Consider the following 18,055-nt stretch of genomic DNA (forward strand, 5'->3'; position numbering starts at 1 on the left):
TTTTTGAATGTTTAATTTAGCCTTTATTATAACTGTAGCAATTGCAGGTCCTTGCAGATAAATTCGGAAACTGTATTCACCTTGGGGAACGTGATTGCAGTATCCAGGTTTTTCCTTGCTTTACTTTGTCTCTCTTTTCACGAAGTTGATGGGATGCATCGGTATGCTTCTCTGTTTGTAGTGAATGTGGCTTTGCTTTCAAAATGTGTACTAAATGTTTTTATCAAAATGCAGAGAAGGAATCAAAAGCTTTTGGAGGAAGCTCCATCCCCGGCTTTGACGGCTGAGCTGCGAAAGGCGATGGGAGACGCAGCAGTGGCAGCTGCGGCATCAATAGGTTATGTCGGGGTTGGAACAGTTGAATTTCTTCTTTCCGAAGATGGTTCATTCTATTTTATGGAAATGAACACCCGGATTCAGGTATGCCTTAATCAAAATAAAGTAATGGAAGCACCTTTAGTGAAATGCTTGAGGTTTTCAATCCTTATCTTAGGTTGGATACAGAAATTTCACCACCCACCATTGGGAGGGTACATATACCATGGTTGCCTGTCAGGATGGACGGGAATATTTTCCGTCCAGCTTGCCACGTGTCCCTCATGGGCAGGTATGGTTCTGTATCCAGCCTTTCTAGTATGTGTTTCTTGCAAGAAACTGCCATTTATGCACTTTAGAACCCATGCGATCTGCACTTCTGAACAAAAGAATCATTCTGGGTGCACTTGAATGCAGGTAGAGCATCCAGTGACAGAGATGATATCCTCAACTGACCTTATTGAAGAGCAGATACGTGTGGCTTTGGGTGAGAAGCTCCGGTATACTCAGGTCAGTGACAGATTGTTTGCAAACTTCTATATTTTCTCTTCAGCATTTTGTGCATTAGCAGAGCACACGAAAAAATTCTCGGGCGATGTACTTTATTGCTCCACCTAGGAGTTGTTCATAGTTCGTGTTTGTGAATGTTTGTTCATGACTAACGAAGGACCTTTTCTTTGAAGGAAAAGCAAAAACTAAGCATTCCTATGGGTGTAAACTAAAGAAATAGAGGGGGGGCTTCCCTCTCTTGCTGGCCCTCTTGGAGGGAGACTACATCTGGAAAGGAGGGGGAAACAACACACTTGGGTAAATTCCATGTTGGGTGGTCGGATCCCACAGTGAAGAAGGGATCCAAACTCCACGTGAGTAGGAATGATGCTTGGCACTGCTTCATCCTCTCAGAGTTGCATGTGAGCTCCCATCTCCCTCGAAGTGTTTGGCCCACATACCCAGAAATGGTTGAAGAAACTTGTGTCAATTTCTGCTGATGATGACCGCGATAGAATTTGGCCAGCAACTCTTCTCCCAACCATAGATCTCATTTGAGAACTATCCCTGAGTATGAGGTCCAGATTACCGTGAGCCCTATAGCATGCCTTGGTATCCCATATCACATTGCTTGCATGCCCGCAGCTACTCTTGGCCATGAGGTCCATTGCGCGCCGTGGTAGATGCCTCTACCGCAAGGATACCTTTATCTCATAAGTGAGTACAAGGCACACTTATGTACTAGTAACGAGGCTTTAATTAACATATTGTTCCATCAATAAGCTTCTTACCATTTTTAGCTCCTAATTAGCTTTAGACTGACCCTAGACCAATCGACCTCATTTTGCTAGCCCTTAGTTTCCTGGGTGCCCCTATGCTTGGCTAAGCCCTAACCGTAACTGTTGAGGGGAGCAGCAACAACACTCACACACACACACATCGAGAAGCAAGCACACAGTCGTGTTAGCTTGTGAGAGAGAAAGCACGTACCACAATGAATATTGAGTGTACCAAAAATGAAAGTACAATGAAATGATAAGGTAACACACACTAATGGCTTAGGGTGTGTTGTTGTGCACGGGGAAAAAACCCTTCCTAAGGAGAGTAAAAAGTGTCCCAGCTATCCTACGGTGTTCACACACCATTGCTTGTGACATAGATGTCAACAAACCCCCCTAGAGTGATGATGTGAACATGTAGAGGGATAGGCGGATCAATCCCCAAAAGGAAATAAGCCCAAAGCTTTGCGAAAAACTTCAAACTTTTCACGAGAGAGGGCCTTCGTGAATAAATCTGCCAAGTCATCGTGTGTAGGCGAATGCCTTTGTAGGCCTAGCAGACTAGCAAAATTCAGGTGACCAAACTGAGCATGCCAAAGCTCTGCATCTGTCACACTGGATGTACTAGACATTGTATGTGCAGCATATGTAACTCTCCCATACTTATCAAGTCTGTAGAGACCATAACATAAAGTACCTGATGCAATAATAATATCCCCATTGCTGCAATCATGTATAGTGCATCTGTCATCCATAAAACGGACCACTTGGTTGGACCTAGAAATGGTCGAAACTGATAGGATGTCATATTTCTGATTACACACATGTGGAGGAACAGTAGGTATAGACCCTGGTGTGTGTTCAGACATGATATAGTACATGTGGAAGGACTCCATGGAAGGATTGATATCCTGGTGTGAGTTCCTGGCATGACTCCGTACATGTGGAAGGGCTCCATGGAAGGGTGGATACCCTGGTGAGAGTTCCTGGCATGTTGATCAAGTCTCATGGAAGGGTGGACACCCTGGTGAGCATTCTTTATACCTGTATGGGTGGTGTCAGAGAAGGTTTCGGTACAAGATGAATAAGTTGGGCATTGGAATCTAGAATATTATGCATAAAGCATTTGTGTGTGTTTTAACGTGCATGAATGACTTGATTGCTTGGACAATGCTTGGTATTTCTGCTTGTGATTGTCCATGGGCTCTGGGGGCGCTTGGAAACCCTGTGGACACGCGTGTGCACACTTGTTTGGGACTAAGGCGGTGGTCTTGTGTGTTTTGGAGGTGGTAAGTGACCCCAAACTAAATTTACAGCTTATATTTTATTATACTAAGGTTTATGAGTGCAGGTGTTCCCATACACTTAAAATTTGGGTGGACAAATTATAAAGTGTTCACATACACTTAAGTTTGGGTGGACATTTTTTAAAGTGTTCACATCAAGAGGACCATTTTTTAATAAAACTTGGTCATTACTCAAGGTGGGCAGCCCATCAAGCCAAAAAAAGATCCACGAGTTGCTTTTCTGGGAGGGGAGGGCCAAAATCGGCTAGGTGCCCCCCCTTTCTAGCTGATTCTGGAGGTGGAACACCCTGGGCTTGAGACAGATGCTAGTTGGGCATGCAAAAACAGCTTGGGAGAGCTGATTGATTGCTGACAGGCTTGATTTAAAGCTGGTCGCTTGCCTCCACAGCTTCTACAGGCAAAAGCGATTCTTCTCTCTCTCCCTTGAAGCAGGCGACCCCTTTTGGCTTCTCTACAAGGCTGGTCGACTGCTATACAGCAGGTTTCTGGGCTGAACTTTGATGCTCCGAAGGCTCGGGGGTGCAAGGCAAACAATAGGGCACCCATCTCATCTCTTGGGGTGACCTGTACAACATGTTTGTGGGCTGAAAACAGTGCTATTTTGTCCAATTCAGCAAGGTTCTTCGCAACAGATTTGAAGGCAAACAGTCTCTAAACATACGTTAAGCTTGTGGCTCTAAGGGTGGAACCTTCGGGTGGCCAGAGCCAAGGTTTTCATGGCTGGTTATTCGGGACAGCACCATTGCTAGAGGGTGTGATCACGTACTAGAGTGTAGCTGTGCCTGAGGAACTCTTGAAGCTTGAGTTTGAGGACTCAGGCAATTGTTTGATTTGTTTTCATCTTATTCTGGATGTATTTGGTGCTAGTTTGAAGAGCGTTTACTCTCTGGCACATGTTCTCTTGTACTAGAACACTCTGTTGGTAATAAAGATACCCAGAGAGGGGGGGGGGGGGGGGGGGGGGGGGGGGGCGGGTGGGGAGGGGGGCAACTTCAGCCCCTAGTGTTATGTTTCGTGTAGGTTTCTATATTGTTGTTTCAGTGGTATGATAATGATATTGTCAGATGCTATGTATGATGCCATGATGTTATGTATGGGATAAGGTTTTCTATGCACACACTTCCGTATTTGTGACAGTGGTATCAAAGCTTCGGTTCTCTAGTCTGTGGTAAATCCCCTTGTTGAGGGTAGCAGATAGAGCGTTTCGAGCGTTTCGGGCATAGAAGATTACTGTGCTGGCAGAAATTTTTGATCTGCAATCATGGTTGATCATGCGAGTGATGATGAGCATGTGATGAATACACTCGATAGACAGATGCGGGATGAGGTGCCCAGGGATATACAAAACACCCCACTTGCCACACCACTTACGGATGTATTGTATTGTTTGATATTGATTGATTGTATATTTTTTAGTATATCGAGCTCTTCTAGATGACATAAGCAATGATGTCAAATAGGTATAATATCTAGATATTCCAACTTGGCAATCACATAAGAGTGGTTTCACACACTTATACACACACAAACACATAATATCTAGCTGTAGAGGCTATTCACACATGGACACACACTAGAAGCTCCGAAATACCCAACAAATCCCTCCTCGGAGCAAAGGTGGGAGTGTGATGAGGATCCTCTAATAGTTAGGAGTACACATTCTCCATCTTTGGTCCAAACTTGGCATGTTGCTGGCTGAGAGGCTTATGTAACGTGGCTTAGAGGCTAGTAAGCTTGGCTCAGAGGCTGGTGAGCATGTCCTCAACAGGCTTAGAGGCTCAACACTAGCATGTCATGGCTCAGAGGCTTATCCTACTAGCATGGCTCAGAGGTTCATGCAGCTTGTCCCCAACTTAGACTCAGGGCTGAAGGTAACTCTAGGAGTTAGTGAACCATGACCTATACTGGTTTCATACACAATAATCCCTGGTTTCATACACAATAATCCTTCCTTGCTCTGATCAGGGATAACAAAGTATTATTGTAGATGATTGACTGAAAGCACACATACACCGATTATTACATATCGTTTTGGATTTAATCCGGGTAGACACAGTATTTATTCATATTTTGGGGGACTACCCATGACATAAATACACATAAGAAACTAAACGAAAATGTTGAGAAAGAGGAATTCCCACTCACTCGAAAGTCGGTAACGAGATGCCTTTTACGACAGCGTTTCCATGCTCCACGACTTGGGTCTTGCGCGTACAAATGGGTGTGGATGGCAAAGCACTTAGCAAGAAATATTTTGTCAATGAGATTAGGGCTGAGGTCCATGTTGGTGTCGAAGACCATGCCATTGCCATAGAAGCATTTGAACCAGCATAAGAATATGTGAAGCCCAAAAAATATTGCCCTTTCTTCCCCATGTGAACACCCTTTAAAAAGCCTTTTGATATTAAAAATATTTGAAAATTTTAAGAGGCAACATGGCCTTTCTCACCGCACCATTAAGGTTTTGAAAAACCTTTTTGTTTGTGTTTTGTGTGCATGGGTGAGCATGTGGACAGCAGGTGGAGAAGGCGAAAAACAGACGGCTTCTAGCAATGCACCGATTGGAAGACAAGGTGGCGCGCGGAGCTCAAGCAGACGTGATGTAGACAGACGATGCTGTGGTGAGAGAGGTGCCTGTATTCAAGTTTCCCCATGATATGTGTGGGCGAACCCTGAGCATGTGGCTGCAAATCTGTCATCAAATGCCGGGCTAAAGCTATGTGCCTGCATCTTTGTGAATATCCATCGCGTGCTCTAAGGACAAGGCCCCCAAAAGGTTGGAGTGCGGGCAGAGATCCTAGCCAGGAGGAAGTCCTTCCAACGCTCACTGCCCGGAAGAAGACCTTGAACAATCAACTTGCCCAACAAGGCGTGGCTTTGAATGGAGGGGTCGATGATATGCCCAGGCCCCCTTTGCATCATGGCTGAATGATAACTCTCCTGCTCACCTTGGCCTTGACCAGTCTCCCATTAGTGCCAGCCCACATAAAGTTTCGAATCAAACGCTGAACCTGACCAATACATGCCCGGGAGGAAGGCCAAGAGGAGGCAATGTACCGCATGGTGGCTAGAAGAGTCTAAGTTCGCCACCACTACTCAGCCAGCTAGGGAAAGCCTGGCTGAACTCCAGTAGGGGGCAAGCTCCTGCTTAGGGGAGATGTCAATGCTGCCAACTTGGCATCCAAGGTAGCGAACTGGAGCTCCCCTCGGGACCCACTGAAAAGCCTCAACTGGATGCCAAGTCGGGGGAGACGATGAGCCAACCCGGAATCCACATGACTTGTGCCAGTTGATCTATGCTCCGTATGCATGACAAAAAATCCTAATTGCCTCGGTGAATCTCTGGAGGTTCCCCTTGTCCCCCGACAAGTATGCTGTTGTGTTGTCGGCAAACTTGAAATCAAGAAGCTCCTCCTACACTTGGATGGGGAGACACAATCTTTGGAGTCCGGTCTCTTGGGCAGAGAGAAAACTGCTCATGGCCTTAGCGAAAAATAGGAAGAGATAAGGTGCTAGAGCGCACTCCTGCCGGACTGAGCGTGAATGCGGAAATTTGTCACCTCTAGCACCCTGAATAAGAACGTGACTATGAGAAGCTGAATAGAGTCTCGATACACCTCGGGACCCACTATGGGAAATCCATCATGCACATCATCCTCTCCGGAAAGCCCCAATCTACTTTGCCATAGGCTTTCTCAAAACTGAGGAGCACAATCAGATCCTGCTGCCGCATCCTAGCCGACACGGTCGCCCGTTGTCTAGAATACTCCGATCCTGAATGAAACTAGTCTGTGTATCATGAATCAAGTCGGGGAGGAAGGGCTGCGATATCTGGCTGATGGCAGAATTTTGTAGGCAGTCCCTAGGAGGGTGATGGGTCTCCACTGCTGGATCTCCAACCACCCTTCTTGGGAATCAAGTGGATCAAACCCTCCGATAACCTCTCCGGCATGGCTCATGTAGCCATTATCTCATTGAAGGCAGCCACGAGGCCAACTTCCATGAGATTCCAATGTCACATAAATGAAGAGGTTGGAAGACCGTCCTCCCCCAAGCATTTACCCCTCGGTAATGCCGTCATAGCGTCTGCGAACTCCTTAGCTGTGAAGGGGGTCAGGAGGAAAGACCTAAGTGTAAGGGACCACCTCTCTCATGTGTCGCTACACATGCTCACGTGCATCCATCACCTATGCGGAAATGGGGGCACCGGTGAGAAGAGTGCTGAACAAATCCGTGGTGATGGCTCTCACATGCGGCTATCCTCTCTCGGTCTATGTGGGCCTGCAATATCAAGTGACCCTCTCTCTCACCGGCATCGAGCTGACACTCAATCCACGGGCTATCCGATGCACTCTACTGAAGCCGCTGGTGTAGAGAGGCAAGACCCCTGCGAATACTCCTCTTCTGCGCTTGGAAGCCAACCAATCTGCTCTATGCTGCCTCTTGTAGAAGACAACTAGTCTCCCCAAGGCCTGCATCCAGGGCTCCTTCAGTTGCTCCCGAGTGAAAATCCAGCCTCTCCTAGATCCCCTCTATCTTGCTGCAGATCTCTGGGTCCTGAATGAGGCTATCCATCACTGGCTGTTATTTGGTGAGATAACAAGCCCTATGGGTACCTTGTCTCAGGATTACAACACGGACAAAAAGCAGCCCCAAAGGATATCATAATTACCTTCATGCCTGAGACAACAACCAAGGGTAAAAAGCTAGGGTTGCATGGACAAGCGACCTGTTGTCCGGTTGCTTTTTCACATTCTCTCAAATCCTTGTGCATTTGAGTGAGGGATTTCTCCCTTTATTGCTTTTCGGCGCATCCATGTGGAGAACCATGGCCTTCTTGCCAAAACAGGCCGCATGAGGGTACTATCTTGTACGTCCTCCATGCCTCGGGTTCTAGTACTCGTCAGATCCATGTTCTGATACCAATGTAAGGTCTCCACAGACCATGCCCTAGGATTTTTTGACCTAAAATCTAAACCCTAACAAGGTTTGATGGACCCTACATCGTACGCATCGCATGACTGCGGTAGGTTGTGGCTAGTGACACCCCCCCCCAACCATAGGTCCGGTGCCTTGAACCACCCCCAAGTCTAAGATCTGATTGCTGCGAGCTTGCATGGTACCAATGGCCCCAACCTAGCATCCTATACCACGAGGCCAAGCCACCCACCTCGCAGCGAGGTCTTCCACGCCCCTGGTAGCCCTCGTCTACTGCAATAACTCATAAGTGTCTGCAAGGTCACTTATATAGCAATTTCTTGGCTATTATTTGCCCTTGCTTTATTCATAAGCTTTTAGCCATGATTAGTCCTAGGCTATTAAGCATAAGCGCTTAGCCAATCTAGACCTTATCTTGCTAGCGCCCTTAGCCCACATGTGAACCCTACACCCCAACTACGCCCTTAACCCTAATCTTGGGTTAACACTAACCCTAATCCTTGGTTAGTACATGTCCCTAGCCCTAACCCTAGGCCTGTTGGGATGTAACAGCCTGTATGTGTAACCAGCTTAAAAGGTTGCTTACACATAATTTCTGTCTTTCGTATGTGCGGGGACTGTAGAAAAGATTGCCTTTCTGAGGCTTTGAGGCTCATGGGCAACCAGGATGGGACATGCCAATGGGCAGACCCTATATGTTTAACTGACCTCACCCTTTTCTATGGCATACAGCTGTTAATTATCAAGGAAAAGAACTATTTAGTACATGTGACATCTTAAGTGTGTTGTTGATGCATGAATGCTTCAAGTATCCACATGTTTTGCATTGATGTTATTAACATTTGTTGTGTTTTTAAAATCTAGGAAGACATAGTCTTGATAGGGCATTCCATTGAATGCCGCATAAATGCAGAGGATGCATTTCAAGGGTTTAGGCCGGGACCAGGTACGCTTCTATAAGCTGACACAAGACGTTTTCAAAAGATTTTTTGTGGCAATTCTTGTAATGAAGACTTTTAGTGTTGCTTATTTATCAGGTCGGATTACTGGCTACCTACCGCCTGGAGGACCTTTTGTAAGGATGGACAGTCATATATACTCTGATTATGTGGTTCCGCCAAGCTATGATTCTCTTTTGGGAAAGGCAAGCGCAACAAGCCTGCACATTTTACTTTACTGCGCTTTTTTGGTAGCATTGGCCAGGCTACTAGGATGTGAAGGTTTCAGGATTATTTTTGATGACTTAGATAAAATAAATAAGTCTGTCTGTAAGTAAAAAGTTATGTACACAATGTACATTGTGCACCGGATAGAGTTTTTTTGATGAAGTATTGATTCCTAGCTTTTTTCAGCTCATTGTATGGGCTCCGACTAGAGAGCGAGCAATTGCTCGCATGAAGCGAGCATTGAATGACACCATCATCACAGGTAAGAAGTCCAATTGTATGCAAGAGCTACCTTTTTTAAATGGAAAATAATCGTTTATTATGATATTTGTTGTGTTTGCTTTGTGTTGCAGGGATACCGACAACAATTGACTATCACAAACTTATATTAGAAGTCCAGGTAAAGTGTAATGGACTTGAATGGAAGAGCAGTTTGGAGTACTGGTTACGCTGAAGAATTCTTGATTTTCTAGTTGTACATCCACAGGATTTTAAGGATGGAAAGGTCGACACAGCATTTATTCCAAAGCACGAAATAGAGCTAGTCAAGGTAAGTAGCTAAATATTGCTTTTCATACAGATGGCTTTATGCCTTTTCGTGGGTGGGGTTGAGTTGTATTAATACTGAGCTTGCATTCATTTCACTCTTTGCAGCCAAACGCCCTTGCTGTCAGGACAGTGAAAGACATGGCCAAGGCGATGACTTGAGATCATGAAATTTTGAGGGCCGAGGAGTTTTGAAGTGTGTTACCTGGTGATGTATTTGCCATCATTTTTGTAAAAGTTATTAGGGCATAACATTCAGAGAATCTCTTCAGGCATGTGCTTTCAACAGCATGGTCTTATATAGGGACTCTTATCATTAACTAAAATCTGTAGGTTAGAGCCCAAAGTTCAAACACTACAAAAGTTTAATGAGAGAACGGCTGGGTATTTCAAGGTCTCAAGCTGGTTGCTATTTTAAAACTCAGCCTACTGTAAAGTGAGGAGGATTTGTAATATCAATGAACATGATTAGAAGGATGACTGTCATTTTTTAAAAAGTTATGAAGTTGTGGTAAACTTTATATTTTGCTTAATTTCTTCAAGTTTTGGTTACCTAAGTATGATTTTCTTTTAATGCATTTTGCGGTTGATGTGGTTGAGGGTTGCTTTTATTCTCTCTCTCTCTCTCTCTCTCTCTCTCTCTCTCTCTCTCTCAGTCTCAGGAGCACTATATGCTCAGATGCCCCGCCTATGAGATCCTCATGCTGCATCACCCGTGAGAGTGGACCAAATTGCATGTTCGTGATGGAGCTCAGATGCCATAGAGGCGCAGTATTGAGGCAGCACTCAGAGAGATTCAACAGGACTCATTCAGACTATCATCACAGATTTCTTTGACATACGGCCCGTAACTCAGAGACCACCACTCAGAATTACAAGCCCTTGGTCCCATGCACCCAGGGTGTTACCAGAGTGAGGGCTCGATCTGTACTGCAGGCAAGACGTCCCCGGCCTTGAGCATCACGATCCTCCCTCCGCCAATGTTATCCGACACAATTGCAGATTCCCATCACTGAGGCTAGGCATTCTTTCAGTCATCAGATCTGTACTGGCTGAGGAGGTAACAAGTCAGTTGATTGCTGTTGTGAGGCTCCCTCTCACACAGCGTCATGTGCTTGTACAACATGCATTAGCAGACTGGAATTTTTTAATTCCAGTTTTTTTCTTTCCATGGCAATATTGTATCACCGTTTGGTATGAGAGCCTAGACAAATGGCAGCCATTTGTGATGGTTTACAACCTGTTCTATGCATGTAGCTCATTCCTTGTACAAAGCCCATTTCTCACATTCTCCTGCCACTAGTAGTTAGCTGCTATAGGTAATGGCGGTTACCTTCTTGATTTTCTTTCCTTTTCTTTTGTAACGTATTTGGGGGTTCACACAGGACTATTAATGCAATTAATCATTTAAAATAAAGGACTATTTATCCACTCAAAGCACTGGACACCACACGGGTCCGGAATGGGCCAGCTTCCCCCTTGGAATTTATGTCATGGAGTATTTATTGGTTAGAAGCTTTGGGGGCCTCTTGTTCCCACACATGGAGCATGCCAAGTTATCCAATTTACATGTACAAAGTCCCAAAAGATATCCACATATCATAGGACATATCTTCAATTTGCAAATCTCTCATGAGATCTTGACAAGGTTTTGTTGGCGGCCGAGTGTAAGGTATCAGGTAGCGAAGAAGATCTCCAATAAATTCCACCCACATATAGTTTGAACAAGGCCAACCGAAAACCACGGTGTTCCACTCTAGATGCATATGAACTCACTCCAAGTAAATGACCAAGTGATACCCACACATGAGTCATGAAAGCAAGAACAACTACTGATGCACATTGTGCAACCAATTCCATAATGAAGTGCATATGGAACAATCTGTAGGTTCTATCGGTGTAGATACAAAAGGTATTCCACCAAGAGCAAAAAGGTACATGAGATTCAATGTACATCTCCATGGCAGTAGCGCAAACAAGTACGGTGTGGGCACTAGGAGTCAACCGGTGCTAAACAAGCAAGATAGTAAATGATGTTACACCTGGTATATAGTGTGTAGGTGGTGGCGATCTTCCTATAGCAGGATGTGTGTACAATGGCCTCCAAAAGCAACACCAATGAAGTTGATGACGGCCTCCAACACTAGTATAGTTGATGAGGGCATAGGTCGTACAGTGTACACGATCGACTATATGGATTTGTATAGGGTATGAGGGTATGATCAGCTTCATGAGAGCGATCTTATGAGCATGGTGACGTTTTGTTGCTCCTTGTCTCGCAGCAGTCTTCTCATCTCCCAAATCTTTCACCTGTATATATATACCTATGTATGTATGTATATATATATATATATATATATATATATATATATATATATATATATATATATATATATATATATGTATGTATGTATGTATGTATGTATGTATGTATGTATGTATATAACTATATATATACATATATATATATATACCTATATACGTATGTATATATATACATACATATATAGGTATATGTATATAGGTATATACCTATATATGTATGTATATATATACATACATATATAGGTATATATATATATATATATATGTATATGTATATATACATATATATATATATATACATATACATGTATATGTATATATACATATATATATATATATACATATACATGTATATGTACATATATATATATATATATGTATATATACATATATATATATATATTTATATACATGTATATGTACATATATATATATATATATGTATATATACATATATATATATATATTTATATACATGTATATGTACATATATATATATATATATGTATATATACATATATATATATATATGTATATATACATATACATATATATATATATATACATACCTATATATGTATGTATATATATACATACATATATAGGTATATACCTATATACATATACCTATATATGTATGTATATATATACATACATATATAGGTATATATATATATGTATATATATAGGTATATGTATATATGTATATATATATATATACATGTATAGGTATACATATATGCATATATATATATATATATGTAATATATATATATATATATATATATATGTAATATATATATATATATATATATATATATATATATATATATATATATGTATGTATGATTTTCTTTTGTCTTGAGTGCTTTTGTTCTTGGCCACGCTTTTTCCCAACTTTTACGACGCTAAGGTTCAATTCATAATGAACGTGCAATGTCCGACATCTCTTAGCCTTGTTCACACATTAATGTGTGTGAATGCCTTTACTCAAAAGGGCCCAAAATATTACGTAGTCCAACCTTTGGTAATAAACATACCCATCATTAAAAAGGAAGATGCAAACACACATAAATAACATGTTTTAACCTTGTTTTTCATACGTGTATCTCGTCATTCCGTTGTCATTATGAAGTTGGGCACACGTCAGTGTTAACCAAGGTGTGTGTCTCGCACTTGGGCGCCCACCAAGATGCCCAGGTGCTCGAAACCCATATTTGGGTAACCTTCCATTCCGAAAGCTTGTCCAAAAGTCCATAAATCCAATAAATCGAATGTAAATCTCGTAAATTTGAAAAATGGTGGCCACCCATATAATCAAGAAATCCAAAATCATAACCTCCTGTAGAATCCGGAGGTCCAAGACCACCGAGTCTTGTATAATCCAAGAGTCCTTAACATCCACAAAAACACTTGGCAGAGAATTGAACGCGTTGAAAGTGACCAATGCAAAATCAAATCTCCACATAGATTCTTGGTAGAAAACAAATCCAAGAGTCTATATGCCAATCCATAAACTTGTAGATGAATCCATATTCACATAATAGAATAAATCCAGTAATCCCAATCCATAAACCTATATAGCTAAATCAAAGGGCTACGTTGAGACTAGCCCATGTAACATCTCAAATACTCGAAACATGTGCATGAGAGCCAATCTAAAAAGATCAATCTTGATCCAATTTAAAAAGATCCAATCCTCCAATTTAAAAAGATCCAATCCTGATCCAATAAATAGGATCACCATATTTTTGACGTGGGACATAATACCAATGTAATAAAGAAGTGTCTAGGAAAAATACTCAAGGAACGAATCCCAAGAATGCTATGCTCCCATCACAAATGCTCATCTCCCCATGGAGTATGAGACATGATTTCCCTTGCCAATTGGCCTTATAGGAATGTACACATGTACTTAACCAACCTAAAAAACAAGAGACTCCTCGGGTCATGTGATCACCAAAAAACCAACAAGCCGTGTCGATCTCCAAAAATTCTTTTCAAAGCTTACCAAAGCGAATGAGAAAAACAACTTTTTCCTCTTCTAGAATCAATATGCCTAATCAGTGCATGGAAACAATGAATCACACACATAATTCTATCCAGAAACACCCACGACTCTACTAGCTACACTTAGTCCAAAAAGTACTAAGTGAAGAGCAAAGTTGGGTCTAACTAGGTTGTCGTGCACAACCAAGTCTCATCTTGGACAAGTGTTCTAGTACCCAAGACATACCCATAAGAGAATCGCATGCACGCACTCCCTTGTCACCGTCGAGTGACCCCAAGGCTCATAGGGAAGACCATGTGCCACACTACAACACGAACTTGCCAATGGAAGGCAAAAGTTTAAACATGTGCATTGGTAAAGCTGACAATGGTAGTGGTGTTCAAGCTTTCATCATGGATGGGCACCTTCGCTCATCAAGCCAACTAGAAGCCCAAAGTTTAAACATGTGCACTAGCAAAGCCGACAGTGGTGGTGGCATTCAAGTTTTCATCATGGATGGGCAAGTGGTTCTCCACCTTCGCTCATTAAGCCCACACATTAAGCTATCAACCTCAAATCCCTATTATACACAAATGTAATACAATACCCCCAACTAAGTGTACAGATAAATCTATTGTTGGGAATAATTAAAAAACATAAAAACCAAAATAAAACTAAAAACAACAAAACACTAAAAAACACATGCATGTGCACACACGTAACCCCTCTTTACACTTATATACATGCACGTACACAAAACACACCCAACTGCATGTGCATACATGCAATCCCTCTTTACACTTACATACATGTGCGTGCACATAAAACACACTCAACCATACGTGCACACTCTCTAAAAATATAAAGACTTGCATGCCCACATGTGGATAATCTAAAAAATTGCACTCGTGTGCACACACAAAGCACATATGGCATGTGTGCACACACAAAGCACATCTGCCATGTGCACATACAAGCCTTGCATGTGCGCTCACGCAATCCCTCTTTACACTTATATACATGCATGTACACAAAACACACCCAACCGCATGTGCACATATGCAATCCCTCTTTACACTTAAAAATTCCCATGTACACTCTCATACTTTGCAATGAAGGGGGAGGATTGCACTCATTAGCAGGGAGTACACACATGTCCCACTCATCATAGGGAGTAGCACCTATTGTACTCTTAATGGAATACACACACTTCTCAAGAGGGAGATATCACCATGGAAGCTTGCTCTAGGCACAAGAAGATAGCCAAATGGTTAATGTGAAAAAGGTATCAAAAGGGTACAATATCTTAGGGTTGGTGCCTTTTATAGTCCCAAGGCCCCAATATGCCCTACATAACATATGCGCAAATTCCCCTAATAAGCCTCATGTGCCTAGACCCATCCCTCATGTATCTGCTCACTAAAATCCCTTCATTACAAACCATCCTCTCCTATAATGATTTCGTCGTCTCGTAATCAAAGGGTGGTCATGCACACATATACAAAGGGTATATACAAAAGCCAAAAATCATGACATAAGTCACTATCATGGAAGACCCAAATACCATAATGAGTAGTATGACCTCCAAGGTCAAAGGGAAAGGCTGAGGGCCTCCTGTCGATGATGAAGCTAAGAAATCTCCCCACTAGGATCAAAGGGAAAATGTGAGAGACCACTGTAGAAGCTACTGTTTGTCGATGAGGAAGCTAAGTAATCTCCCACCTAGATCAAAGGGAAAGTGTTAAAGGTCACTATCGATGATGTAGATAGCTGAATATCCCTTAGGGTCAAATGGAAAGTGTAAGAAGTCAATATGTCGATGACAAGGCTAGGTATTAGTCCTCTAGGGTCAAATGGATAAATGTAGTATACATCATGGACCCTCAAATCCAATAATGTGACAATAGCTTCTGGGTCAAAAGAAAAGCTCAAGTCCGAGGGATAGCTCATAAGCCCATCCTCGTGACCATAATATGGAATTGACATCAAAGGTATCCGCAAAATGGAAGCAAAACTCCTAACTGGAATGTTAAATGGTCCATGTAGATCAAGACTAAGAGACGTCCGAAGTGCATCTGAATGGTATGCCATATAATCATCTACCATACATCCCAAATGGCATATGATGCACCCAAAGATGGCTCCAAAGAAACTAGGGTTGTGCAAACAATCATGGAAGCCGATGAAACACATCTCAAAGTCCGCATCATGTAAAGAACTCATGTGAATCAATGCCATCATCCATTATAGCATAGCTCAAATCATCTAGGGCATGATCCACTTCATCAATGTGTATATAGGCATGATCCAAAATATGCAACATACCCTCATGTGTGAAACCCTCCGCATATGTGTGGTCATCCAAATTAAAAGCATAATCAGTAGGATCACCATAAGCATCATCATCACTGAATACTGATAGTGTCTCCACACATGAGAAGAAAGTGGCATCATCCATTAAATCACTGACCATGTCATCCTCACAATCTCTAAAGTCATCATCATGAGCATGGTTTGTGTCCCCATCAATGGAATCCATGTATAACCTATATCCCAAGATAGGTCAACCTCTCTAATCATTAGATCTAGGAAAATGCCCAAATCAAATACAAAGATCTCTGGATCCATATGCACAATCCTACCTCTCGTACGAGGTCTAACTTGAGAAAAATCTTCACTACTCTCATGTACTATCCTTGACTGCTCAAATAGATGAACTCTATTCACATGAACATTGCCAAGAATGCTACGAATACTAGGAGTAGTGGTCGTATGAACAATATCTCCACAAATAGAAATCCTAGAATAATAGCATGATGCATCTAACACTAGGAACTCAGGCCTATACTCATAGGTGTCTCTGTCACTCGTATATGTGGAGTATCACTATCCTCAAGTGTGCTAATGGATGCATCACTAATCAAATGCACACTATCCTATAGAATGTCACCACAATGAATTAGAGTGTCCACATGATCCGTAAAGACGAAGTGTCGATGCTTGGTATGCATGCCACCATCTCTACCCTCGAGATCATGCCCACATGATCTAACTCACACATCACTGTCACATACATCATCATCATGTGCATACATGTCAGTGTGGCATCATGTGCACATATATCACTATGATCATGTACATGTATATGTAATACATCAATATCATCATGTGTGTGCATGTACAATACATCATCATTCTCATAATCCCCATCATAATACAATGAATGAGTTGGTATAAGTAAATGAGAAGCAATGAGATGATGGTGGCTAGTCCATGTGTCGGGGGGGGGGGGGGGGGTAAGTCATAGAAGCTATCGAAGCCTATGGGAACACCACTGTGATAGCGGTGAAAGTGTAAAAAAAATGGAAACATGTAATGATAAGGCTCTATGAATTCTCCCATCATGATCATCATCACCTATATAATCATCCTATGACTGCATCACGGACATCATCATCATCCTAGATGGACCTAGATGGAATGATATGAATCAAACCCATACTTGCAAGCATCCCACTCCTCCTAGAAGTGCTGGTATGTACAACGCGTCCCAAATCGACCAATGAAATCCAAGTAAGAACCATAGTTTCTCATCTGATCCCATACAAAGGGATATAAGGATGCATGCATGTACATAGCCTTGTGCTCATCAAAATAACATGATAATGCTGCCTACTCATCCAAGCCAAACATTTGATAAATCATGATATGCATATAGCTTGCCTACATGGCATACACACACAATGTTTCACCTCGGTGTGCCTGAAGAACATGTATAAGGTGTGCGTGAACAAACACCAATAAGGCCTAAGGTGTGTACATGAACTCACAAAATCCTCCAAATGTGTGATGCAAGCCCACAATGTGCTACGCGAGTGATCAAGGCTATAAAAGCACAAATAGTACTAGCGATGCCAAAGTATGTGTGAATCAATGCTAACAGTGTACAAAACACACATCGCGTGTGAACAAGCCCAAATAATGTATCAACACGTGTGTCACACCTTGCATGCGCGAAAAATCACCAAGGACACTCACAACATGTGAACACACCTCATCAAACACCATGCATGAAAAAAATCTTCTTCAAATAGGGAAGGTGTGGAAACAAGAAGGAAATGGAATGGGTTAATGGTAAGAGTGTGGGAAAAGAGAGAATGGGATGGAAAATGTGAAAATAAAGGAAGATAATGCCCAGTG

The 18,055-nt window shown here is 42.2% G+C and overlaps 1 protein-coding gene across 5 annotated transcripts in view; it reads left to right on the forward strand.

Moving 5' to 3' along the window:
• Positions 1 to 10,037, forward strand: part of LOC147628216 (biotin carboxylase 1, chloroplastic-like) — a 53,992-nt gene extending 43,955 nt beyond the window's left edge. For 2 of the 5 annotated variants that reach the window (XR_015268068.1, XR_015268067.1), the window contains exons 9-10: positions 48 to 107; positions 235 to 420. Coding sequence is in view for 2 of the 5 variants with exons in the window: in XM_086813277.1 (XP_086669403.1) it covers positions 301 to 420; positions 733 to 825; positions 8,693 to 8,774; positions 8,866 to 8,972; positions 9,181 to 9,256; positions 9,348 to 9,394; positions 9,482 to 9,544; positions 9,649 to 9,702 (642 nt within the window). In the remaining 3 variants the exon portion in view is untranslated. Of the gene's footprint in view, positions 1 to 47; positions 108 to 234; positions 421 to 504; positions 608 to 732; positions 826 to 8,692; positions 8,775 to 8,865; positions 8,973 to 9,180; positions 9,257 to 9,347; positions 9,395 to 9,481; positions 9,545 to 9,648 lie in introns of those variants that run through there. The other 3 variants (XM_086813277.1, XM_086813278.1, XR_015268069.1) reach the window with 3 other exon arrangements.
• The last annotated feature ends 8,018 nt before the right edge of the window (positions 10,038 to 18,055 follow it).

The sequence above is a fragment of the Cibotium barometz genome, chromosome 19, assembly GCF_041138505.1.
Source record: "Cibotium barometz isolate CiBa-2024 chromosome 19, ASM4113850v1, whole genome shotgun sequence".
In the NCBI taxonomy this organism is placed as follows: domain Eukaryota; kingdom Viridiplantae; phylum Streptophyta; class Polypodiopsida; order Cyatheales; family Cibotiaceae; genus Cibotium; species Cibotium barometz.